The 27,657-nt window shown below is 40.1% G+C and overlaps 1 protein-coding gene across 4 annotated transcripts in view; it reads left to right on the top strand.

The window, feature by feature from the left end:
- The window catches only part of COL18A1 (collagen type XVIII alpha 1 chain), a 186,716-nt gene that overhangs the window by 66,075 nt on the left and 92,984 nt on the right, over positions 1 to 27,657 (top strand). For 2 of the 4 annotated variants that reach the window (XM_083361718.1, XM_083361717.1), the window contains exon 1: positions 18,817 to 20,435. The exons of 1 other annotated variant lie outside the window; for it this stretch is intronic. In XM_083361718.1, the coding sequence (XP_083217844.1) occupies positions 18,872 to 20,435 (1,564 nt within the window). In that variant the 5' untranslated portion in view covers positions 18,817 to 18,871. Of the gene's footprint in view, positions 1 to 18,816; positions 20,436 to 27,657 lie in introns of those variants that run through there. One more of the 4 variants, XM_083361719.1, reaches the window with a different exon arrangement.

Raw genomic sequence — 27,657 nt, 5'->3', positions numbered from 1 at the left:
AGGTTCCTGTCTAAAAATGGCTTCTGTTAGTGAATGTGAACAGTGGAAAAATATTTATCAAACATACACTAATACAGTTGTCCTCATTACCCAAGTACTGGGTTGCATCAAGGTTTCATTCAGATGTATTCAGGGTTAAATTGTCCCCTAATTTCCAAATGTGCCTCATGGAGCACAGAACAAGATGATTAGGGCCCTGAAAGGGGGAAAAATATGAGAAATGGTTGGATGAAGTATTGGAGAAGAGAAGATTAATGGGAGAAATGTCTTCAGGCATCTGAAAGGCTTTTGGATGAAATATATATAAGGTGGACTTGTTCAAGGTCATTTCAATAAGCAAGACAAGAAACCACAGATTTAAATTAAAGGAAATAAATTTGGATTAGACATAGGAAGAACTGTTGAGCTGTTAAAGGAATTGCTTGGGGCATTGTAGAGTTTCCTTTGTTGGAAATGTCTAAAAAAAGATTGGATGGCCATCAGTTGGAGATGCTATAGCAGAAGATTCCTGCACTGGTAGGGACTGGACAAGATGATTTCCAAAGGTACTTCCAATCATTGTAATCTAGGATGATGTGGTGTTTTTCAGACTAATCTTAGCAGTGTTATTTGCAGCAAAATTTAATGAGGCACAGGAAGTCATTGGTTAGTGTCGAGCTAAACATTTCTTCTGCATTTTTTCAATTATTCTTCAATTAGATGTTCAGAGGAGAAGAAAATGATGATATTTGAGGGTGGGTATGATAGAGGATTTTTATATTTTTCTTTATTTGTGAAGCTTTTGTGCATTCATGCTTGCATCAGCATCCTGTCTTTATTGTGCAGCCATTTCTTCACCAGCCTGTCTCTTTGGCTTCTCATGGTTTTATATATTATTTGGTAATTCCTGCCAGGAGATCATTTCCTGTAAAGAATTAGGGAGTTAGGGCATCTGCAAAGTAATTGAGAGGTGTGCAAAATACAAAACCATGACCTCAAGCATTCTAGGCTAGAAAAAACCCAAGGAAAACACTACAGGAATGATAAAATACTTCATGAATGAGATAAACAGATGCTACTGTTTATCTATTTCACTGAGAAAGAAATCGTTCAGGAAGCTGAAGGATGTGTTTTGGCACAGTTGTAATACTGTACACAAATAGATTTAGTTGTGATTTTGACATGTATACCGGCTGCATAAGGTCGTTCAGGTTTTCTTGTATACACACATACTCACACACATATATATACACGTGGAAAGTCAGATACATGCCCCCCCCAATTAAAAAGAGTGAATTTGGCAAAATGGGCACCCTGGAGGAATAATTCTATTTGAACTAAAGGCGTTTGTGTGGTTATGTTATATGTCTTAAAAAGATGGATAAGGAACTTAGAAACATGAATTATTATTTCTGATGGAATCAAATTGTAGCAGAAGTTGTGGTGATATCATATTTTGCTCCCCAGTAGAGGTTTTGAAATCCCAAAGTATATGGCTTCCTTGGACAGCTACTAAAGTTTCAACATCTTCAAAATCTTGTGGCTGCCTTCTATGAAACCTCTTTTGTCTCAAAACAACCATTTTGATTTCCCATTATGCTGTGGAAAAAAACTGTATTAGGAAGACAAGTGATTTTAAAGGGTAGCTGGTTGATTTCGATCCATTGTCATCAGTGTCAAGAACTGCAGAGGTGGAAAAGCTGGTGATGATCACAGATGATGCTGGCCTCCAGAAAGTTTGGCTGAGAGCCTCGGACATGCTTTTGAATTGTTTGAGTAAAGAGAACCAGGGCATTGTCAGTTGTTTGGGAGGAAAAGCAAGCTGCAACCTTATTGAAGCTCATTTCATACTTTTGTGGCTGAAAAAATGTAAACCGAGAACTAGTGGGTTGTAATATGGAACTCTGACATCATTTGTCTTACCATGCCAGGCAATCTGTGGAAGGTTTTAATTGATATATGTGGGAAACGAATGTGTGGTATGTTCACACAAAATTTGTCATGGCACTGTGGCTGATAAGACTATTAAACAGACTCAGAAATCATTAAGTTGCTACAGCAGTAGCAAAGATAATGTAAAATGTTTGTAAATCAGTAGCCATTAGTATTGGATAAGGCAGAAGTTCTCATTAGACATTCATGTTGGCAGCACCAAGGTATGAGGCTGCAAACAAAATTACAAACAGACAAGAAACGGTGTCATTCTCTATCTTGATCTTCATTCAGCTTCATTCTTGTAGCTGGCTAGCACACTGAAGAGATCATTTTAAATAAAGCAGTGCAGTAGCTAGTAATGTTGGTGCCTGTACAATAGTTCACTACGCAGCTTGTGAAACAAAGCAATCATTTAAATTCATATGTATAACTTCAGCATGCACATCCCTCTTTAGAGACTGCTATACGGTGGTGGTTGGACTGTGGCCATCTTGTGTGAACTGGAATTTTGTTATGATTTGCTGTAGTAAAATATATCAAATGCTCACTCCTATATCAAACCCAATCCGCTGTACATTTTGTCACAATGGCTTTGTAGCATTTTTCCAGCCAAGATTTGTGCAAGGCAAGCCTCCTGGGCAAAGACTTTTTTGAGTCTGAATATTTTGACTTTTGAATATTTATTTACATAGGTTAAAAATGACCAACTTTAGAAACTTCTAGACATATATTTGTGGAAACATACGAATTCCCTTGCTGACTCCAAATGCATAGCATCATTAAGTAGCCTTCTGTTGCTTAGCCAAATGTTTCTTGGAAACTTATAAGACCGGATATATTGAGGCTGACCTTCCTAACTTGCTTGCTTCCTGATAGTATTTAAATCTATGCTATTTTTTTTTACACACAGTAAGGTTTCTTTATTGTTTGTAACAGTGGTTGACAGATCTATGGTTCATACATTTCCAGTTTTTTTCACAGAGCCATGTTAACCTAATGACATGTATTGTTTACAATCTTAATATCCGAAGAGAGAAAGAAAGCTTTCTGATTGTCTGCATCACATTCATAATTTATTTTTAAACCTCTATTGCGCCTCCAGTAATTGTCTTCCTAGGGGGTAGTACCTAGTGAAGCTTGGCTGATCTTGAAAACAACTGAGAAGGGTTTGATCTGGTCAATACTTGGATGGAAGAACAGTGAGCAATTCCAGGATAGGATAGTAAACTTGGAACGTTTCAAATAGTAAACTTCGAATGTTTCAAAAAAATATCTTGGATGAAAGTAGATGCAAGAAAGCTACACTGAAGTAGTTCATGTAACCAAGTTAAGCCTAACTTAATGAATTTGTTTCTTTGCCACAAACTACAAACACTGTGGGCTTTGATCATAAGTAATAGCTTGTTTCTAAAAGCTTTTTGACAGTATTTTGAGTCAAATGAGATAATTGGATAATTATACACTGTATTTTGAACAAAGTTGGACTACATAACTTTTGCTGCTTTTCATGATCAGCGTTCTGTATATTCTGTTGTAACTTGTGATGAAAAAAACCTTACGTGATAATAAAAATGTTAATTTTTAAGGTTTTGTTGACTTTAAGGCACCATAAGACTCTTTTCCGAAGGAATAATATACTGGGTTTTTTTGCTTATTTTTCACATATATATTGTGTTCATGCAACATACCCAACCTGATTAGTGAATTTCACCCGGCTTGTATATTAAACTGAAATGTAAACTAACCAAATGCCATCCCTCTGAACAAAATAAACGCTAACTAAAGTTAAAATCCATCAAGTTTAATACACTGTACTAGTGGAGTTAGGTTTATAATTGACTGGATTAAGCATGTTGGGTGAACATTCAGTGCTTTGTGAATGCTTCATTAAAACCTACTTAAACCTCAGTTACATAGGAAGTTGTTCAGAAAAAAGATTTAAGCCTATTTTGACTATTTTAAATATTGTTAAAATTGTTTATAATGCTGTGTTTTTGTATTCATCACATCTGTGTCATGATAATTCCTAATACAGGTTTTCTACCCTCCCACCCAAAAAAATCCATTCAGTAATAATTCTTTGTGATGGTGAGGAAAGAAGTTGTTTGAAAGAGAAGACTTTCCCCTTCAAAGAAAGAGAAACAAAGAGAAGTCAAAGTGAGAAATACTAGGAGGAAACTATCAGGGGCAAATATTTAAAATTGTTTGTAGAAACTAGTTGAAGTCAGATAACTTCACAGCTGGCAACACAGTTTCTTCTTTAAAGGAAGTCCTTGAGTTATGACTACAATGGAGCCCAAAGGTGAGACATTTGTTAAGTGAGTTTTGACCCCATTTTGTGACCTCTCTTGCCACAGTTGTTAGGTGAATCACTGCAGTTGTTAAGTTGGTAAAACAGTTGTTGAGTGAATCTGGCTTTCCCATTTGACTTTGCTTGTTGTAAGGTTGCAAAAGGTGACCCTGGGACACTGCAATTGTCGTAAATGTGAGTCAGTTTCCAAGCATCTGAATTTTGACCACGTGACCATAGGGTTGCTCCAATGGTCATAAGTGTGAAAAATGGCCATAAATCACTTTTTTCCGGTGCTGTTGTAACTTTGAACGGTCACTAAGCGGACTGTTGTAAGTTGAGAGCTACTTTTTTTGACAGATGAACAGCCAATGGCAAGCCGATAACCAAGTTAAAAGTAGAATTCAAATTCTACTTTGAATTCATTCTAGTCTTAGGGTTCTAGGATTCCTGCATCTTGCAGCCAAGTATCCAAATAGTTTATCTTTGTTGGGTTGGATTTGAGATTTAAGTACAAACACTTCTTGATGGATTGTTTAATGATTTCCTCACCATCTTTGCCCCTTTTTTTGGATCTTGCCAGCTGCATTAAGTTAACAAGATCATTATAGAACTTTAGGAAGAATGGGAAAAATAATTTGGTAAGGTGCATGTAGTTATGCAAGTCCTTTTCATGTGAATTGCAAGAGTGTATTTTTTGCTACCTAAGGAGTAAACTAGGTTCAGAAAAACCTGAATGTGATAGTTCTTCAATGGCACAAATTGGACTTATTTATAAATAAGCCTAGGCTTTCTTAACAATGCAACTCCTTCCCTTAGTCTCACGTGCTCGGAACATGGAGCAAGGCTAGTTCCTGGAGAAAACGTGAACTCTTTTGAAGCTAGCTCAGGAAATCCAGCTCTTTCAAGTTGAAATGGGATCTTGTTTCACCTGTCTGCCTTATATCGCTTGTATATCCTGCTAAATTACAGTACAAGCTAGATAATGATACAAGTGTTTTACATTGAGGTATTCAAGCCAAAATAAAGCAACTGGTATAGTGCTACTTCTTTCATGGTGAACAATAATTGGCATTTCTTTAAAATAATATGCTTATATCCTAAAATGGTGTATCTCAGCCTCAACAGTTTTAAGAGGAATTGACTTGGACTCCCAGAATTACCCAGCCAGAATGCTAAATAAAATGATGTGAGAGCACAATATGCACTCATTACAATGCACTGATATATTGCTTTGGATATCCAGTTGTTTGGATTCTCTGTGAACAACCTTTAGAAGGGACGACACAACTTCTGGTTTCATTAAGCACTAGCACTAAACACTTAAACAACCATATAAGAATCCAAATAGCCATACAAGAATTTCTGTGCTGCCAAGAATCCAGAGGCTAGACAAGGGATTAGGCACAAATGGAGTTCTCTTCAGAGGAAAAAAAATGGATTGGCATGGTCCAGGATAAAGTATAGCCAACGTTCTACCTAGTTAAAATGATGGATCTGCATTGAGGTAAACCAGTGTTAATGTAAATTTGGTAAAGCTGAAAATACGTTTTTCCTAAACATATCATTGACCATAGTAATGATAACTCATTTACTGTATGCTTGGTTTACATAATCTCAAGCACAGATTTCAAATAAATGCATGAAGCTGGGTAAAAGTAGGTTTGTTTATTCATCTCATTCAATTTATATTGCTACCCATATTAAGCAGGCAGCTAATAGAGAAGAAAAAAAGATTAAAAACTTCATTTAAAAATAATAAATATAAGACAAAACCAAGGAAACAATCAGCAAAGCAAGGTGGAGGGCTTGGCCACACAACCTGACCCCCAGATTCAGCAATAAAGTCAGTTTTTAGGGCCTATGGAAAGCCAGCAAGTCTGATCGCCAGAGCAATGATGTTATAGAAGATAGGCATAAAGAAAAAGCTCTTTTCTCAGGATCCACCAAATGATGCTCCCTAACAGACAGGACCATATCTCGTCATCATAAAATAGGTAGGTACAACTGGGGAGAGATGGTCCTGGAAGTATCCCAGCCCCAGGCCATGAAGGGTTTATAGGTCACTAGAAGCACCTTGAATTGAACTCAGAAGCAAACTGGCAATCAATGAAGTTTGCAGAGCAGAGATGTTACATGTACCAAACCAAAGGTACCCATAACTATCTGTTCCACTACATTTTGTATCAGCTGTAGCATGTAGAGAGTATAGCAATAGTCTAATCAGGAAATGATCAGGGTATCAATAAAGTGTGAGTAGAGCCTCTTGATACAGGAACAGGTGCAATTGTTGCACAACACAAAGCTGGGTGATGGACTTCCTAGCCATAATTGCCACTTGCTCTCCAAGGAATTGTGAGTCCAGGAGGACCCCCAGCTATAGTGCACAGGTTTCATTTTGAATAGCGCAACCCCATCCAGAACAGGAGATTGGAGGTCCTCAGAACGGTGGCATCATAAAACTCAAAACTACTTAGTCTTGCTAGGGTTGAGTAGAAGTCTATTCTACATCATCTATAAGTGTGATTAATGCCATATCAATCTTAAACTGGATCCGAATCCTGACTGAAAGAGTTCCAGATCATCCAGAGTCCCCTGGAGCAACTGTGCAACTACTTTCTCCATAACCTTCCCTAAAAAGACAAACTTGTTCAGAATAATTGGATCCAGAATGGCCTCATGAGGAAAGGCAGATATTGCTTTCTTAAGAGCCAGCAGAATTACCCTTTTTCTCAAAGAGAAATGTACCACCACCAAGACTCAACCCCTAATTATGAGGGACATGGATCTAAAACAAAGGTGGCCAAGCTAACAGTTGCAAGAACCCTGTCCTCTTTCTGAGGAACAACAAGACCAAACTCCTCCCAGATATCAAGACAGACCAATCTCCAGTAATCTCTATGGGACTGGCTCCAAGGCCAGAACCCAACCTATCATGAATCTGAGCAACTGTATATGTCATTTGCTGAACATATTCTTCAAAGTAATCTTGTAGGTGAACTGCAAACTACATTGTGATAAGGGCAGAAAAATATTGACATTTCACTGCCTTTACTGCCAGGAGGTAGGCCATAATAGTCTCTAGCCCAGAGGTCCCCAACCTTTTAGGCACCAGGGACCAGTTCCGTGGAGAAAGGTTTTTCTGTGGACCGGAGAGTGCATGGTTTTGTGTGCTGCCTGCATCCCACAGATGTGGCTTTGTTTGTTTGTGTGGACCGGTTGCTGGCATGCTGCAGCCCGGTACTGGTCCATGGACCGGGGATTGGAGAGCCTGTTCTAGCCCATGTTCAGTCATATTCATTCTATGTTGCCTTCCAGTAAACCAAGTGGAGTTGCAGGAACCCCATAAAAGGAGATGCTGCATGAGATGATCTGATCCAAAGCCCCAGTTGCTCTGCAATTCCAGGCAGCCACAGGACTTCAATTGGACCATGCAGCAAACCATTAGGAACAAACCCAAAGGCTGTTTGGAAGCCACATGAATCTATTAGTTGTCTGGGGTAGACAGTTGAAGTGACCAGCCTCCCTTCGATGAATGGCAACACCAGAATACTTGAGGACCACCGGGTGTAGGCAGGGAGGTTGCTATGGAGCAGGGAGGCTGGTATAATAGCAACAGTCCCAAGTGATCACTAGAGCCCAACCTATCAAACAGGAAAAGCATCTTTGGGCTAACAAACAGGGTTTTGTACCTGCTAGTATGTGGAGTAGTGCTGCTGGAGCCCAATTAAGTATTTCAGATGACAATCACTACACTCAACCCCTTCCCAAGGGCCATGACTGATGCCACTCATGAAACCATTGGGGCACATATCTGGGATAGGGGACAAACCCAGCCAGATTTTAGCAATCTACACAGTATTGTTAGTACTAGCAGAAAGCATTTAATGTCTGCCCAGTTCTCCTTTAGTTCACTGGAATTTGCTGGAAGTCTTTTTTAATTAGATGCAAATAAAATAGCACAGCTGTACAGCAGTGTTTCAAAATATTTTCCTTGAAATATCAGAAAGAGCAGCAACTTTCCCGCTGATCTTTGATTCATCAGCATGAGAAATCAATTTGGTTCTCTTTTTGGAAGAAAAGCCTTCTTGTTAGTGCTTTTGCATGACTTTGAGAACAATGAGCTCAAATGTTCACATCCTTTTTCTTTCTGGCCCCTGTTCCCAAGCTTTAGGCATTTCACTTAAATGCTGTTATGTTACTAAATATTGAATATTGAATGAATATGGGTGTTAGTGGTATGAAGGGATGAAGCCTTGATTATCATTAGCAGGCTGATGTTTCTAAGAAATGGTAGTCCTGATCTTTTGTGCATGTTAAGATAGTTAAACATCATAATTGCCATATGTGAGTAAGGAAAAATAAAAGAATAAATCTCCTACTGCTCAGAGAACAGTCTTTCAAATCCCAGTGTCTTCTTGGTCAAATTCTGAATAGTTACATGAGAAATTTAAAATTACTTGGATATAGTGGCTCAAGATTCCTAGATTAGTATCTTCAAATGAATAGAGGAATTGAGAGTTTTTAATCCCATTTATATGAGATGAATCCAGGGTACTAGATATTCATTCTTTGGAAATAACTTTAGCTCATTAAGTATATAGCTTGTAGTCAAGCAATCATTTTGAATCTATAAAAATGGTTTTAAAGGATGATAGTTAAAAAGAACATTGTTTTATTGATTTTTGGCTGATTCAGTTCAACAAAAGGTCTCCAGGTTATGTTCTAGATCAGGGGTAGGCAACCTCGGCTCTTTTATGACTCATGGACTTCAACTCCCAGAATTCCTGTGACTCAGGAATTCTGGGAGTTGAAGTCCATGAGTCATAAAAGAGCCGAGGTTGCCTACCCCTGTTCTAGATATTACTTGGTGAGACTATTCTACTACCAAGATGCCTTTGTGAAATGCATTTTACTTTTCAAATTAGTTTTCTCTCACCTGTATCATAAGTTCAGGATATTGGTAGGATCGTAGAACTCTCCCACTGAAGTGGCTCTTTAGTTTTTCTGCAGTCTAGCTACCTTAGGTAGTTCTGAAATATCTTGTTCTATGTCATAGGAGTAGAGTTTTGTAGGAATATATTTTTTTTAATTGATTGGGAGAAACCTGCTCAGGGAGAAAGTGCTACCGTAGTCCTTTCTCCCCAGTTCCGTAGTCCTGACCCAAATTACTGTATATCCTAACCCTGAGTCAAAGGTTTTATTAATAATTCTCCTGCACAGCATTTAATTTGGACCTAACAGAAAGTCATGGTTTATTTTATCTTAACCGTTCAGTTGGCCCTAGGATACACATAGGAAATTTTGAAATATATAAGAAAGGAAACAGTGTCCTGGCAGATTCCCAAAGCAGCTCTAGCAGATTGTCAGGTTGTTGCTCCATAGTGAATTCAACTGTGTTTCCTTTCTTGTGGAAACAGGCTCAGAAATCCAAAACACAATAGCATCTTAATGCATTTCCCTGACAGGAAGGAATTAATCCCACTTTTACGGATATTTTTGTTGACTGCAGGCACCATGTTCTCTGAGCTATGACTACAGGAGGAAATCCAGGTGCTTCAAAAAATGTGTTGGGCCAAAGTCATGAAGAACAAGTAAAAGCTAGGAATGTACTTCTATGGAGAAGAATGTCCTTTTCTTAAGAGTGGGAGGCGGGGAAAAGTTTCTTTAATCTCTGAGACTGAAAAAAAATCCTGTATACAGTACAAGCAACTGTTATCTCATCTAAAATGAAATAGAATAGGGAGGCAGATATTGTCAATAGCAACTTCCAAAAACAAAGTATAGTGTGAAGTCTGGGAAAACAGCCAGAAAGAAAAGGGAATTCTACTTATCTTATACTTTGGGGACATAAAAAGTGAGCAATGTTTCAGAAATGGGTTTTTATTCCTTTCTATGCCACCAATCACTTGTCTAAAGTAAACAGTTTTTAGTCTTGAAACCCAACTTTATTGGGTGCTATCGTCCATTTTCCAGATTGGCTAGAAAAAGCATATAATACTTGGCAAAACATTAGTTATATTTCCAGCCTTTCTGAAATAATAGATGTAATTTATTTTGGTAAATGAGCCTGCTGTTCCAAAAGCACCCTCTTCTTTTTATCCAAATGGGAAGCTTGGAGATCCAGTGTTCGAGACTTTGTTCTAAAGCAAAGTTCTTTTGCCTGGCAGTTTAATTGCAAGAAGCGCATGTGAGTTTTATAAGAATGTGCTGTACTGAAGAGCAACGCACAGAGCTTAGAGATGAAGCGAAGGGAGGCATATGACTTTTATAGCAGTCCCATTATACCATCTACTACTACTGCCTTGAATTAGACTACAGGGCCAAAATTTGAACTTTTCTTAGGTGTCCAGACACATCAATGCTCTAATTCCCAGAATAGCATTCTTGCAGGTATCTAGAGGTTGTCAGACTAGGGAAGGGCTGGCTGTAGGATGTTCATAAAGAATGTGCACAGGGCCCTCACTTCAACACAGTATCCTTATGTCGTTTAGCCCATTGGAAAGCAGAGGAAGGCTGATATGTTTGACTTGTAGCTAATCCTGACAAAAGCATAGAAATAGGCAAGGATTAGGACATGCCCACTCCAATATCCTTTATGTCAGCATGGCTGGTTTTAAACTTTGAGGGGATACAGGTGATTCATAGCTGCTTTTCTTGTTCCAACCTTAGGTTGTTTGCCTTGTAATTTGAAGTCCTTAGAATGATAATGCCTGATGAAATTAATGTTTTAGGCAGCAATCCAATGTACTCTTAGTAAGGAATAAATCCCACTTATCTTAATAGTGTTTATTTCTGAATAAATAACCCAGATTGTGCAACTTCATCTTTTACCCCCTTCAATCTCAGATATATTTTTAGTCATATAAAAATAAGGTTGAAAGTTGATTTTTATTTTTATTCTTTTTTAACTAATAAAACTTGAAACAATAAATCTTGTTTAAGGTTGTTTTGAGTATGGATATAAATTAATATGAATCAAGCAAAGAAAAAAGTGAGGAAGGCAAAATGAAGGAAAACAAGGTTGTGGTTGCTTATTTTTTAAAATTTTGTTTAAATAAATATTGGCAAGATAGGCACCATGACATAACTAATTAATTAAAAATAGCAAACTTCTCCCCACAGATTGTATGTAAAAATGTTTTCCGTATTTATAACATGTAACATTACATCTTGATTCACCTGGCTCCCAGGTTTTGTCAAGTACCATAGGTAAAGGTAAAGGTTCCCCCGCACATGTGTGCTAGTCATTTCCAACTCTAGGGACCGGTGCTCATCTCCGTTTCAAAGCCGAAGAGCCAGCACTTGTCTGAGGACGTCTCCGTGGTCATGTGGCTGGCATGACTAGACGCCAAAGGCGCACGGAACGCTGTTACCTTCCCAGCGTAGTGGTCCCTATTTTTCTACTTGCATATTTATGTGCTTTTGAACTGCTAGGTTGGCAGAAGCTGGGACGAATAACAGGCACTCACTCTGTTACGCGGCACTCGGGATTCGATCCGCCAAACTGTCAACCTTCTGATCGACAAGTTCAGCGTCCTAACCCACTGAGCCACTGCATCCTTCAAGTACCATACAGACTCCTAATAAACTCAGAATAGTAGTAGTTCTTAATCAGCCTTACGAAAGCTGGCTAGGACATTATGGGAATGAAATCCAGAATATCTGGAAGATACTGAGTCAAGGTACAGTAGATTTAAACTTAATCCTTCAGATTTTCTATAGAAATTAATGACCTACAGTATAATTTAGATTACACTCAAAAGCTGCAGTCCCAGGCTAAGCATTACTAGAAGGCAGTTCCTATTAAATTCAGTGAACTTTAGAGGAGTTATTTTAGGAGCACATTACAGGTACTGTATTAATACTTCTCTATCTAAATGGAGTAACATCTAGCCAACTTTACTGATCACAAAAAGTTAAGCCAGGATTAGACATGCTTAGTACCTGGATGGGAACAACCAGGAAATCCCACAGTCCTAGAATGAATTGGGAGGTCAAACAAACAACTCTGCTGGAAGGAGGCAGTGACAACTGATTTTTCAACTATTGTCAAGAGAACAATATGAATGTAACCAGGAGGGGAGCTCAGTTTGAAGAAGACTTTATCTTACACAGTACAATACATTAAATTCCACCTCTCTGCTTTTTACCAAGTATTTATGGATTAATTATATACTACTTTTACAGTATGTGCATTTTTTCAATGATATCCTGTCTAGCTTCAATAAAATTATTGCCTTATTTGTTCCCAGATTACTCCTAAGCAATCATCCCATTGTGTTCAAGCCAGTCATAAACTGGGTTGCTTGGCATCAAACATAGATTCTTTAGGTTCTTTGCAACTGCTTACTTTTTATTCCACAGTTTCTGATTGGTGCTTGAATAAATTCTATTTTAAATGCTGTGATTTCCACTAGAGTAACTTTCAACAGTTAAATTGCTGAAGGTAGCCCATGAGAAAAAGTGGCTTTTGGTTGGACTCCAAAACTCCAAAGCTCTGTGTGAAATAATGAAGTCTTTATTTGTGTGGATCTGTTTGAACAGCAAAAATTGGAGCTTTAAGCGCCGAAGGACAAGAAAAATGACTGGCCTTGTATTCTAGGATAAGGGCCAGTTTAGACTTACAATATGCAGAACAGACATACCCTGAAAAACAGATTTAAAATATGTTAGGCAAAGGGTCAGGGAGAGAAGAAAATGGTTCACAGATCTCTGATCAACCCATTCACCACTGCCACCACCATGCACAATCTTCCAGAGCAACTCCATGTTTGTGAAAAAGAATTACAATTAGCTGGCTTATTACAGGGATTCCTCTTACACAATGGGTGCGTTATATAGATATAAAACAGAAGCTACTTTGTTTTAAAGTTCAGCTGAGACCATGTATGTGGAATTGCCATTTGCCTGGTAGCATGATGAGAGACTGAGCAATAAGCAGCAGTGTAGCATAGCTGGATGGGCATGTTAATGTGCTACCCACCACTTCTTCACCAATAAAAGAATGCTTATGCTGCTGATATAACATTTCATATCTCAATTGCCAGCAGTATTCTGCTTCGGAGACTAGGCTGGTGACCAGGACTCTCCTTAATGTTTTAATGTGGGATAGGTTAAGGAAAAAAATTGGTGGATTTTCCCAGCTTTGTTTCCCCTTCCAACAAGATGGAAAACAGCCACTAAATACACTCCCTCATATGAGGTGGGGCAGGGTTGGGTATGTGTAGGTGGATGTTGGAATGGTGTGTTGGCCCTCATGCAGAATTGCCCCATAACAGGTTGCGGGCAGGGAGGTGCTCTGGTGGGCTTTTACTGAACATGGATCTAACTCAATCCACAAATAGCCCAGCTGACAGGTCACAGAGATGGGGTGCAGGAAGAAACCATCAATAATGAATGAATTCCAATAATGAATGAATTCCAATAATGAATGAATTCCATCGTGGACTGTGTTACAAGGTTCTCAGGAGTCTTGTTTTCATGCCCAGCAGCTCCTGCAAGTAGCTCACGGACAGGCACGGGCCTGCAGTTGAGTGGGCCTGGTGGTGCCACCTGCTCTTCAAAATAAAAATGTGAAAAAGTAAAGTAAAATGTATTGCCATATACATTAGCGGAAGCAGGATAAAATCTGTGATATATTCAGTGGTGACAAATGCAGCAACACTCAGTTGGCAGAACCTAGTTCTTTATTCCTGGTTTAAATTGACCTTTGATGCAGCACATTGGACTATCCCGCTTCTAAAAAAAAAACAACGTTTATAAGGAATCCATGTAACATCTGACAATGCTTTGGAAGTCAAGTGTTTAGTCTGTCTTGCAGTCCAAGCCAAAAAGGCCATGGAGAGCAGTTCCCCATGATGAGAGGGGAAAAGACATGCCTGCATCAGCCTTAGAGACCAATAGCTGGGCAGATCCCAGCACTTCACAGTGTCCTCAGCCTCAGTGGTGATGGAATATTTTTTTATTTTTTTATTTTTTTAATTTTAATTCCATTTATATCCCGCCCTTCTCCGAAGACTCAGGGCGGCTGACAAGCTTAGCAGAATATGCTTACATGAGCTTTATGGCAGAAATTGTATTGAGACAAAAAACCTGCTTTAAAACTGGAACAGCTCAGGACCATTCTAAGCTGCTTCAGCTGTGATCTGGGAATGGGAAAAAGACAATAGCACGAGGACATAAACAAACAAATGATTTACAGGGCAAGTTTCATGCCAGGGTTAGAGAGATGTGATGCTAAAATGCAGAGCCTGTCATCCTGCAGTAAATGAAAATTGCTCTCTGGGACCTTTAATTAATCTGCCTTCAAGTCATTCTTATCCGCTGGATAAAACGTATCTGCTGAAGTATTTTTGGTAACAATTTTGCTTGCCATTTCCTTCTTCCTAAGGCTGAGATCAAAACTTTATGTACGGTATATATTGAACTACAAATCTTAGGGCTATAAGACTATGCCCCCTGTTGATATTGGAAGCTACCTCTCTTCAAAACCATATTCAGGAACTGGAGGAGGAATCCCTCTGCTCAAGGCTTAGCACTTTTCAGTAATTCATGCTTCCCCGCCACCAAGGGACAGGCAAATTGTCATAGAATTAATGAAATGTAAAGATAATGGTTTTATTCGGGATTCCATAAATTGATTAAAGGAAGTATTGTGGGAATATACAGCAGTTCTTTCTCTTGAACGTTTGACTCACATCTTTATTTGGAAGAGCCAGATAAAAGCTAGTAGTTGACAGAATATTTAGTCAATTCAAAAGGTAATAAAAATAATTTCAAAATGTAGGATGGTAGTTGGAAATGTGGGGTGGTAGATTATCCCCGCAATATTCACGATTCTGGGTTACGATTGCACCCTTTTTAAAGGTGGGCAAAATTCTCGTACTTTTTATTGTTTGTTTGCAAAAAAAAGGAACTTCAGCAAGCATAGCTTGCCATGTAAAGTGTATTTTCTGAAATCCCCTTTTTCACAATGGTTGATAAACCTCAGGAGCCCAATTCTCTCTAAAACCTGGCTGCAGTTGTACTGCCGCAGAAGGTTTCTCTTGTTCTTACCATGTATTTGCAAAAGCAGTGGAAAATCTGAGAAATGAGTAATGGGGTTGAGCTTGACTCATTTTAAGGTGAAGTGTTATGTTTTGCTTTTGAACTTACTTGGTTCCTTGAAAATCTTTCCTGTAGTAGTTGCCATAACATACAGTTCTTTTTCAGAATCTCAAAGAAGTATTAATAGATGAAATGCCCAGTTGAGTCACTTAAATGGGGTCTTAGGTTTGTTTTAAACTCTCCCCCCTTCTCTAATGGAAAAATAAATTCTCTGTTCAGAATAAACTGTTCACATTTGGTTTGCATGCATAAAAATTAGTTAAAATGGGAGGATTTGGCTACAAAACAGTTCATCTTTGATTGTACAGCTGTCTTAACATTCACTTTATTTAATCCTCAGAAAAGTTTACATCACTGCCCATTCAAGCAAACTCTGAACATCCATATGTCATAGTTAAAAAATCCTGGCACTTGGCCAAGGCTTGGAGTTGGAATCAGGGGCAAAACCCAGTGATTTGGTGGAAGGAAGATTTGGAAGAATGTCTGATGAACACCTGTTGTTTGGGACTATCCAAGGCATTAGACTCTAATTTCCAACCTGGTACACGCAGTAGCCAGCATGGCCATGCATATGTCCCATGGCACCCTAGGATTTTTAAGATATCACAGCCCAGTGTGATTCAGTGAATTGCCTATTATGGGAGAGCAAATTTTCTTTACCTGATCCATAGGTCATTAGAATAGGTTTGTCTTTAGGTGCCATCAGCTCATCTGATCTTCTCATTTACTCTTCTAGGTTAGGGTTAGGGTTGCAGAATGGACTCTCTGTAAATACCAGAGGTTGACCTTCTTTGGAGGTCCTTAAGTAGCCTTCAAAACTCATAAGATGAGCTTTTAATAATTTCAAATGGCTTTAAAGTGAGTTCTATATTGATGTTAATGTTTTGCTTTAAAATTATTTAAATAATTTTCTTTTCAATCTTAATATGTTGATGGGGAATTATTATTCCTGTCTACCTTCCATTCATGAGATAGCAGACTTTTAAAGAATCCTTTTCTCCTGTATATGCATAAATAAGAATTGCTTTCTTTTATGTCTAAGATAACAGCTGCATACAATACTAGCCCTGTGGCATAGTCAGTGCTACAAGAAAGAAAAAGTGGTTTCTGCTAGACAAGTAGCTTTTTCACATATTAATACCCATTTGAATCAATGAAAGGAAGCTTTCCATTGAAAACTATAGGATGCTGGTTATTCCGCAGGATGCCAACCATTTTTTCGGTCTGTAGAGAACAGATGCAGACTTTGAAAATAGTCCAGAGGGAATTGATGCAGCTTTCCTCAAGCCCATACCCTTGAGTTTTGATGACTTTCTGCTTCCATGCTCTTAGCCAGCAAAAGCCACACTGGTTGAAGGTGATGGGAGCTAAATTCAACACATCTGGGAAGCCCTTAATTTGGGGAGACTACAGTATAGTGTACATTTGTGCAGTGATAGGAAATAATAATAATAATAATAATAATAATAATAATAATAATAATAATAATAATAATAATATTTATTAGAAGATACTGGTGGTCTTCCAATCTATTACTAGTTGTGGCTAATCCTGCTTAGCTAACCTTGCCTGTATTTAGAAGCTAAGTTCTGCCACCTGTTGAGACAAGTATTTCATAGTTCCAGCCCAGCTTGGGTTTGCATTCTGTGTGTGTGTGTGTTTTCCCCAATGCTCTAGAGTCTAGACTTTTTAAGGTATTGCCTGCTTTGCTGTGTTGAGGTGGATTAGGTTAGAAATTTTAGATGAAATAAATTATATACCTCCACGCCCATCACCTTGCTAGTTGAAAAGACACTAAACAAGATAAAAGCATTTTGCAGATGCTTAGCAGCTAAGCTGGGTTTCCCTTTTGCTGATCTTGGCATGCCTGGATCCTAGAATGGCTTGCTCAAATAGAAGCATGGTGTTTGTCATCTCAGGAACATTTGCACACAATAGCCCACCTTCCCAAGACAAATTGGAGCTTGCACAATACCAAACATGTTTAACTATTTCATTTCCTGGGCCGTGAGGCTTCCAGCCCATGCCTGCTTTAAAGTAGCTTTGTTCAAAGCTATTGCATCAGGAATCCATCTGTTTCTTGTCCTGGTTCTTGTTACACAGAAGTAAGTTCTTCGGACTCTAAAAATCCCACAGAAGGAAGCACAGAATTGAGAACTTTGTCCTAATAACTACTTACACAGAACAGGGCAGTTAGTCTAACATGTTTTTGTCATGTAGGATTTGACATTCACCCACTTTCTGAGCGTTTGTAAGGGCTAGTTAGATACTATTGATAATTCATGATGGCAGAAGAACAGACAATCCCCCGACATTAGAGAGCCTGTTTATTTTTGAAAACTAAGCCTGAGTAAATGTAGGTTTCTGTTTAATCCTATTCATTTCAGCAGGGATTCAAGTTTGTTTCGTGTGCTCCAAGCTATACTGAAAAGTTGAAAAATATCTCAGCTTTTTTCAAAATAAAACATCTCCCAACCCGTATATAGAGATTTTTTTAAAAAAAAATCACCTGTCTCAAAGTCTGGTGCTTTTGTGACTGTTTTGAGTCTGGGTCAGTCTAATTTGGTAGAATTTTTAAAAAGAACCCGTGACAATAAGCTGCACTGGAAAGTTGAAGAATGCCCTAGAAAAAGGATATGATTAAACCACTGCCATACTGTTATTAAATGCATTGCATAGATCAGGGGGTGAGCATCTATGGCAACTTTATGACCTGTGGACTTCCAAACCCATATTTCCTGAGCCAGCAGCATGGCTGACTTGGGAATTCTGGGAATGGAAGTCCTCTTAATTACCCACCCCTGGCATAGATTGCCATAAAGTCATCAGTGGTCAGGCCCAGCTCAGAACAGACTTTTAACAAAAATGCACTGAAATCTAATTGGCTGTGGCTGGATCATGTCCATGTTTCTGAGCAGGATCTCTCTCTGTGAAGTAAACTAAGTGAGTGAAAAATGCTTTCTTGAATGAGTCAGAACATATTTCATCCTCTGCAGGTTTTTGGATGCTTCTCCCTTAGATGGGATTTCTCTGGAGAAAAGCATCTGTGCTCTGAAGTTAATGGCTGGAGAAAGAAGATGTAAGCAGCTAGGAAAGTGTGTTGTGTGTGTGTGTGTGTGTGTGTGTGTGTGAGGGAAATCTCTACCTTTTGTTTTCAAATCGGTTCAGGGCAGGGAGGAGCTTAATGTGCCCAAATATTCTCTTAAGGTTTGGGTGGAGGAGAGGAAGCAGCAGGCTGCTGAAATTATGAAATTGTTAGCTCCCAGGCATGCTTTTCCATCACTTGGATATAGTAAATAAAGTGGAAGAATTCAATTTAAGATCTACTTGTATATTCGTTCTGTTAAAAGCCTTCCCAGGCTGTGTTTGAAAAGTGTTGGTTTAATGGGAAACAGGCTGGAGGGGAGGGCTTGGTTAGCCACACCTCCTTTCCTTTTACTGTATATCTGCCTGGCCGAGAGCAGCGTGCTTCCTAACCCCAGAACTCCAGAGGACAGATCAATGTGAATTCCTTCATTCACCACTCACGGCAGCGTACCTCCCCAAAGCGACCTTTGAATGGCGCGAGTAATAGTCAGTGCTTGGCTTCTGCTGGTGCTCCTCTGCTGCTTAGCCAATGCCCAGGGCTGGAAGAATTGGTTTTGGAGAGGTTCAGAAGAAACCACGCTGTCTCCTACGAAAGCTCCCGAGGCTGAAGATGAGATGAGCCAGGACCTTCCCACACCTGCAGCTACCACCAGCCCAAATGCCCTCTTTGAAAGTACTACTGATCCTGAGCCCAGGGGGAAAGTGGGGACCCTATTTAACCTGAAGCAACCAGACGTTACTGCAACCTTACCAGTCCCTGCAGCAACATCTCCTTTCCAGGAAGAAAGCAGAGAAAGAAATGTTACAGGAGTGGGAGAGGAGATCCTCAGCGTGGCTAAAGGCATTCAGAATTTGGTTCAGCTTTTGGATGAAAAGACAACCAACAGGACAGAGAGGACCAAGGTACCTGCCAGAGCTGAGACCAGCACATCACCTGCCCCTGTTACGGAGCCAGGGAGTATCCAGAACATTACTGCTAACTTAACAGGTGACATACAGACCTCCCTGGAAACTAAGAAGCCAGAGGGGGCAACAAAGCTCGCTCGTCTGTGGAACAAAGACTTTGCTCTTCTGTGGAACAAGACACGCGTCTTCCCGAAGAAACCTGGGAAGCCACGGCAAGGTAGTGCCTCTTTCTCATTTTCACCTGATGGTCATTTCAGTGGCACCATGTTGGTTTTTCAAGAATCTCCAGAAGCAGGGCAAGAAGTTGCTTTCACCCCAGCAACAAGGGCAACCTGGGTCATTTTCTCAAAAAAACAAGATATTTTGTCCACTGCAAAAGCTTTGAAATTGCAGGAATCCCACACCAATAGGAGCAGCAGTGGCAGCGGCAGCAGCTTGCATGCAGGAATGCCGTCCAAGGTGGTGGGTACTTTAGACAACTGGGTGCTGCCTTATGTTACAAATCCCAGCCAGCCTGTCTCCAAAGGCAGTGGAGCACACCTCAGCTTTAAAAGCCACCCCTTCTTTAAACATTTTGGGATAGGAGTAGCTCATGCAAAAACGAACCATTCTAGAGGTTCAGTATTTAATTCCAATGCAACTAATGTTATGGATTTCCCCCCTGCCAATAACTCTGACTCTCTTGAGTTTCTACTAACCTACGCTGTGCAACATAGCAATAGCAGTTCAGGGCTTCCTTCCTTCTTATCTGGATGGACTCCATCAGCTGGCCGGTGCTTGCCCTTACCGACCAAGTTGTCGTATTGCAACCACCTGGGCACGAAGCATTTCCGAGTGCCGAATTATTTGCACCACGGCAGCGAGGAGGAAGTTTGGGCTGCTTTGCATGAGTGGGAGGGGCTTCTTAAATCTCGGTGTCACCGCTACTTGGAGTGGTTTCTCTGCTTGCTACTGGTACCTGGGTGCAATGCTTCTCTCCCGGTCACACCACCGCCCTGCCGGGGATTTTGTGAGGCCCTGAAAGATCTGTGTTGGACTCAGTGGAAAGAGGGGCACCTTCCAATATCCTGTGAATCTCTCCCAGAGGAGGACGGTCCATATTCATGTGTATTTGTAAATGTTTCAGCAGGTAATAAGGCAAGGCTAATCGTCTCTTTTCCATTCTTTCCCACCACCAGGTAAGCTCATTTTGTGATAGATCCTGATATATAAAAAGAAGAGCTACTTCATCGATCGTGGACACAGGCTAAGGGTCAGAAAAGAAGGAGAAAGAGAGATAACCACCATTTCTCCTTACTTCAAAGATGATGTCCAGGCTTTATGATGCCAAAGCAAGCATCGTTTTAATGTGAACTTCTTAATATATCAGGGTTTCCAAATTGGGGGTGCTCTTCTGATGTATAAACTTCAGTTCCCCCAAATCCTGGCCAGCTATTGTCATTGTTGAGAACTCTGGGATTTTGAAGTCCACAAGAGAGAGGGTATCCAGGTTGGGAAAGGCTGCATTCTTCTATAATAATGATGGATTGCTTGCCAACCAGAAGAAAATTACCACTAATAGTACAGGCAAAGAAGGGGGAAGTGTTCGGCAAGACTACGAAGAGCCATAATTCTCTTTGTCACGGCTAAGACTAAGGCTATTATCTACTGTACACCCTTGATTCTGTAGAGTGGAGGCAAAGCAGCACTAACTCACAGGAAAGACCATGTGTTTCATTCATCAGTTTTTCTCTACCTCAGCAACTTTGAGATGTGTGGCTGAGGAATTCTGGGAACTGAAGTCCATACATCTCAGTAGCCAAGGTTGAAAAACACTGCGTTGGATTAACATGCTGTTGTTTTGTAGACATCAGGCAGTTTTGCCCCCAAAGTTGTTAAAGGTTCTAGATGTTATCTTGGACCTTCAAGTGAGAAATGAAGGGATACTGAAAAAGAGATAAAAGCACAGCATGTTAAGAATTAGGGTTTGTGATTCTTTGGATATGTGAGCAACTTAGAGGAAGAGCTTAAATTCCTCCTCTGATTTGACCAAAGTGGGTCAGGAAACAGTGGACTACTCTTAACAGTATTTTTCCTCCAATGCTTTGGGCAGGGGCGCCTTCTTATCATAAGAATATAGTCACAGAAGAACATATGTGATGATAAGCAGAAAGACTGTTCTTTTAAAATGCTTTGCAAGAAGCAGTATGATAATGTAATCTTATGGGGTTAGAAAGATTGACTGTGTGCCTGTGTGAGTATGCGCACATTTTGGTGCAAAAAAGGAAGAAAAAAAAGCATGGATGCAGGAATTTTAGTAGGCAATCAGTGTAATGTAATTTTGATTTTTAAATAATAGTGTTATTAAAAATTACAATTGCAACAACAGAGCAACACAATTTTCAGGGTAGCACATTCTTTGTTTAATTTCATTTTTGTACTCATTTTGAGTTGTAGCATAATGCTCTTCTATTTATCTTTGTTAGAATCAGTACTGAAATTGCATTCCAATCCAAACCGTAGGTTAGAATCTCGAAAAATGCCCCCTAATAAGTAGGTAAATTGTTCCTAAAACCCTTCTTTTCCTAGGCATCTGGCCCTGGATGTGTCCACATTTCCTGTATCTTGGGGTTTCTTTGCACCATGTGCAGAAGCTGTAAGTTTCAGAAAACAAGTTCCTACAAGACAAGAATATTTCTTGGTGTGCCTGTGATATCTCAGATTTCTGTTGGCAAAGAATATTCCACACTCTCTCAAAGATTTAGAACTTGGGGGTCATCCAGAACATTTGCTTGGCAAGTAGATTGAGGACAGACAAAAAGAAATATTTCATGCAACATGTAATTAATCTAGATATAGAATATCTGGCCACAGGATGTTACGATAGCTGCTGCTGGCTTCAACAGTTTTTTCTTACTGATAAATCTATTCCCCCACCTAAACCTGTACAACAGGGGTGTCAAACTCAATTTCATTGAGGGCCGCATCAGCATTGCGGTTGCCCTCAGGGGGCCGGGTGGGTGTGGCCTGGGTGGGTGTGGCCTACTGGGTGGGCGTGGCTAGAGTGCGTATGGCCTACTGGGTGGACGTGGCCAGCTCTACATCAAGGGTGCCTATGGGGGGCCTGGGCAGGAGTGGGACAGATCTGAGGGTCTCTGGCAGGAGGAGGGTCTCTGGGCCAGGGCCAAGGCAGTGGGGGCCATTCCCTCACTGTTTCCAGGATGGCTTCGCGGGCCACATGAAATCACTTCGCGGGCCGGATCCTGCCCCCGGGCCTTGTGTTTGACATGTCTGCTGTACAATGACAGCTATTCATCCATAATTATGTATGGGGCATCCATGTTTAGAATCACTCTGCTTGCAGGTAGACAATAATCTGGAACTGAAAGTCGTTTGAGATAGCTTTTGCTTCCCATGGTATTAATAGATATATGGTTTTTTTTGGCCCACTCATCAAAGGGAGCTTTGCAAATTATTGAAACAATGGCAAGACCTGTTTATCAGAGATGAAAGATAGATGATCACACACACTATGATTAAACGTTCTTCTTTGAAAAAGTGCTTTTAGCTCTCTGAAAAAGAGAAACTCCTGTCACTGATTAGCAAACTCTGGAGGCAAAAAGGGGGTGGTGGCTGTTATCATTGTGACTTGCTTGAAATTTCCCAAGAAAGTTTAGTTGCCTGAACAGTAGGATAAGAGTGACAGATGCTTGTTACGTTCTTCAGTCTTGTGGGTGTATGAAAATAGATGGGTGCCCCCTTTGAGTTTAAAATAATTTGGAGCAAAAATAATATACTTTCTAAACTAAGAAAAGTTGAAAACTGAGCCTGTAGGAATGAAGCACATTTCTACATGTGTATATGTGTAAAGTTGTCTAATTTAGGGACTTCCTATTGATACAAACTTCAATAGAATTTAAGGGATCATTTTCCTTTTAGGTACTAGCTAACTCAAGATTGATTTAACCTTATCAAAATTGTTTCATCTTTTTCCTCCAGATCATAGTAAAGCCAGCTAATACTGCCTCTTAAATTTGGAAGAGATAGAGGGTAGATTCAGATCCTACGCTAATTTGCAATATGGTTTGTTACAGTGTGTTATATGAATCTAGTCACTGTGGTTTGAGTTTCAAACTCGGCAAAGAGTCATTTTTATATTGAAATGTTCTGTAGACCTCTGTTTAAATGAATACATTTCAATTCAACAGATGTGTGTTGCACAGCAAGTGGTTGAGCAAGCTCTCTATCAAGAATAATGTTCTGTAAATCTTTTGAGTTACTCCAGATTCCTATAAAACCAAGCATATATATATTAGCCTTGTAATTAAATCAAGACCATAACCATTATTTACTTAAAATAAGCTCTTTTATCCAGAACTGCACACCGAAGGTTGGCTGATGATGAAGGATGTGTATGAACAACTATATTTTAGTCTTGCCTGTCAGAGTGATTTGTGTACTTGCCCTCAGAGGAAGCAGCCAAACTGATAGAAAAGCTGCCTTAGAGATAATTTCACTTCAAACTTCTCATTTTTATTTGTGGCCATGTTTTGCTTGAAAGCCAAGGCTCTTATAAGACCTTCATCTCTCAAGATTCTGATTGTAGCCCTGATTAGATCATTATAGATTTATTTGGGTGTTAATTTCATATGTGGTGTCTTGGATTGATCTGGAAAGAGTGCAGAGAGGAGCAACAAAGATGGTGAGGGATTTTGAGACTAAATCCCAGGAACAGCATTTAAAAGAACTAGGGATGTTTGGCTTAAAGAAGAGAAAGCTAAGGGGAGCATGAGAGCAAGTAGTCTTCCTGTGCATGAAGGAATGTTACAAAGAAGAGGAAAAAGATTTATTCTCCTTAACACCTGAGGGGAAGACAAGAATCTGTATGTGAGAGCCCTTCAATGTGGGATCCAAAATAGAACTCAGGAGCAATTGCCTGACTCTGTCTCCTGAAGTTGTGGGTGCTCTGTTACTGGAGGTTTTCCAGAAGAGCCTGGCAGCCATTTTGTCTAGAACTGTGCTGGTGAACCTATGGCACGCGTGCCACAGGTGGCACACAGAGCCCTCTCTGTGGACACACACACCATCGCCCCAGTCCTAGGCCTTCAGCTGGGTTTTATAAAACCTTTTCACTTTAGGCCTCCACCACCGTGTGCAAAAAAAAAAAAGGTTCAATCAATCAATTTCAACTTCTCGTGGGGAAAAAAAGATCTCGCAAAGTTGGAATTGATTGATTGAACTTTTTAGTCCCACCCAGTCTGCTGTTACCACCACAGCCATGCCCACCCAATGGGCCAAGCCCACCCAATGGACCACATCCAGCCAATGGGCCATGCCCTCCCAGCACCCAACGATAGATAAATGGGTTTTGGGTTGCAGTTTGGGCACTCAGTCTCTAAAAGGTTCGCCATCACTGGTCTAGAAAGTTGATTCCTGAACTGGGCAGGCGCCGGACTAAGAGCTAAGGTCCTTTCCAACTCTAGGTTTTTATGATTATAATCCCTATTAACATTTAATAGATCCCATCAAACCAGTACACAAATATATAGCAGCTCTTCACTGCTCTAGAACTCTCCATCTAATAAGAAGTTACAACTCCAGAGGACAGAGAAGAATGAGGAAAAAATTGCAGCGTAGGTAAAGATAGATATTATAAACTTAATGGGCTTGCTGGAAATGGATGCTGTGTGAATTAGGTTACAGCTAGCAATTAGGGAGAACCCTTTTGGTGTAGTGGTTAAAGCATCAGGCTAGAAACCAGGAGACTGAATTCTTGCTCTGTCTTAGACATAAAGCCATGTGGGTGACCTTGGGCCAGTCATTCTCTTTCTGCCCTAGGAAGGAAGCAATGGCAAGCCACTTCTGAGAAAAAAACTTGCCAAGAAAACTGCAGGGACCTGTCCAGGCAGTCTTCAAAAATGGGATGTGATTGAATGGAAGGGGCAAAAAAAAAAAAGCAATTGAGAATGAAAGTAAAGGCCAGCTGTTCTCCTGATACTGAAAACAAATTTTTTTAATCAAAGTATCTTTTTAATCAAAGTATCACACAATATTGTGAGATGATTCAAACCGCACAGAGAACTTGTTTGGAATGTCTAGGCAACTGTTCACTCTACATCTAATGCTCTGTTTAAATGTCAGCGGGACACACCCATCAATAAAAGTGGGTGCATTGGAAGTTTCTAATCCCCAATTTGTAGCTTTACATTTGCATTATGCGTGCAAGAGATAATTTCCATCTCCTGCTTTGTCTGCTCTTTTTTCGTGCTGCCGCCGTAGCTATTCTTTCTATGCCTTCTATGGTCGTTTCAAGTGGGTCTTCCAGGTGAGAGAGTATTAGCAGTCACACAGCTGCCTGTAGTTATCTGCCAAGTACAGGAAGACATTTGTGGCTCAAACCTTTTGGAGATCTTTTGTTTGTCACATAATTTTCCAGGTTTCTTTGTTTCCCCCTTTTCCCTTAATTATAGTATTGCACTATTAACACTACTATATCGTTTTCCTACATTGATCTAAATAATAGATAATTGAAAAGACACTGTTGTTGAAAAAAAAATACACTCCTCACAATATATTTTCTAGTTAGATCATCCTCATTTTTTTTCTTATGTGGGAAAGATAAATCTATTTTAGTCACAAGGCATCTTGTCTATAAAAAAACATTGTTTTCTTGGCTGGGATTATTTTTTTTAATGTTCTGATGGATGGCGGAGCCTATTTTAAGGGCTGCAGTCAGTCTGTTGAGAAAGGCACCCCCTCATAAAGCTATTTATGCCCAAGCACCTTTTTCCCTCAAGAGGCTATGGATGCACCTCCCTCTTTTCAATGTGCTTCTAAATGCTTTCCCTCCAGGTAGAGAACGGTGGTTCCTGGCATCATTCCAGTCTGGGAAATATTTACAGGAAAGGCAGAAATCCAAATGCCAAAAGAACAATGTGGGGGGGGGGGTCATCTGAGCTCTCTTGGGTCTCACCTTCAGAAAGAGGGAGTTGAATTTTTTCCACCTCTTCCTTTCTCTTGACAAATTTCCTCCTGAGTGGAGAGGTCTGGCCAGTTTTGAAACCCCACATGCAGAGGCACCCCTCTGTTTCTCTCTGGCTTCTTCTACGTGGCCTTTCAAAGCTCAGAGAGAATGGCCGGAATAAAGCAGCCCTGTTTTCCTGGCTGAGAAGAGGTTCATACAGGTTCGCTGAAGCTCTGGATTTCGTGATCTGGTCCCGTGCATTTCAGACATGCATGCAGACTGCTGTGAGGTTTCTGTAGATGTCAGTCCCAAAACATGTGGAAGTTGCCAAGATGGAAAAAGCTGGTCTGAGATCACAGCAGGCAAAAGCCTTGGTTGCCTCTTCTGGTTTTAAAGTACCAAGAGTGGCCTCGGGGAATGCGATGCGGATCTCTTTCCAGCTTTTAATAGATATGATATTTATCATTCACTTACAGTGATTTTAGCTTCCATGCATTAAAACAGGGGCCCTCAACCTTGGCAAGTTTAAGACTTGTGGACTTCAAGTCCCAGAATTCTGGGAGTTGAAGTCCACAAGTTTTAAGCTTGCCAAGGTTGAGGACCCCTGCATTAAAACTCCTGTATTTCCCAACACTTCTGAAGGTTTTTTCCTCCTAGGTTCTATGCAGAATAAATTAGATACTGTCCAGAATAAAATTTTGGGTAGAATTGAAAATCACTTCACAAACAGTTTTTGACTTGCTGCCTTGTTTGTGGATCATTAACTTCCACAGGTTGCGGTCTAGGGTCAAAATGTACTTTGTGGGTTGAGGTTCATTTTAGTTCATGAGACTAACATGTTTATGAAATAGAGCACAAATGGATAAAAAACCTTCAGCATAGTGAAAAAATAAAAGAGCTATTGCACCTTATTCCTCATCAGTAGCAGCTCCAGCATGTTAGGGTGTGTTGTATGGCAGAGTTCCCCCACCTTTCTGGCTTTGCGGTCTGGCGGGGGTGAGGAGAGGGGATGGTCCTGCTCAAGTGGCCAGCAACTGCGCGTATGCACACGCCCACCGCTCATGCAAATAGAGCACGCGTGCACACGATTGCTGCACATGTAAGTGAGGATGCGCGCACAGGCTCACCTGCCATTTCTGCGGCCCAATTGCAAACAGCTCATTAGTGGGCCACAGCCTAGAGTTTGGGGACCCCTGTTGCATGGGACAGAAAAATAGGGTCAACTGTGTCTAGAGGCTTATACACTACAACAGTGGCCAAAATTGTGGAAACTTTTTGGGAAAAGTGTACAGTAGAAATGCCACCTCTGGTTAAGTTTCTACCAATTTTTCTTCTACTTTCTTTATAACTGTAGCCTTGTTCACTTAATAATACTATTTTACATCGCTTTCTGTGTGACCAGTCAACT

The sequence above is a fragment of the Vipera ursinii genome (genome assembly GCF_947247035.1).
Source record: "Vipera ursinii genome assembly, chromosome: 1".
Classification (NCBI taxonomy): Eukaryota; Metazoa; Chordata; class Lepidosauria; order Squamata; family Viperidae; genus Vipera; species Vipera ursinii.
Note: the sequence above shows the minus strand (reverse complement) of the source record. Positions and strands in the feature narration are given on the sequence as shown.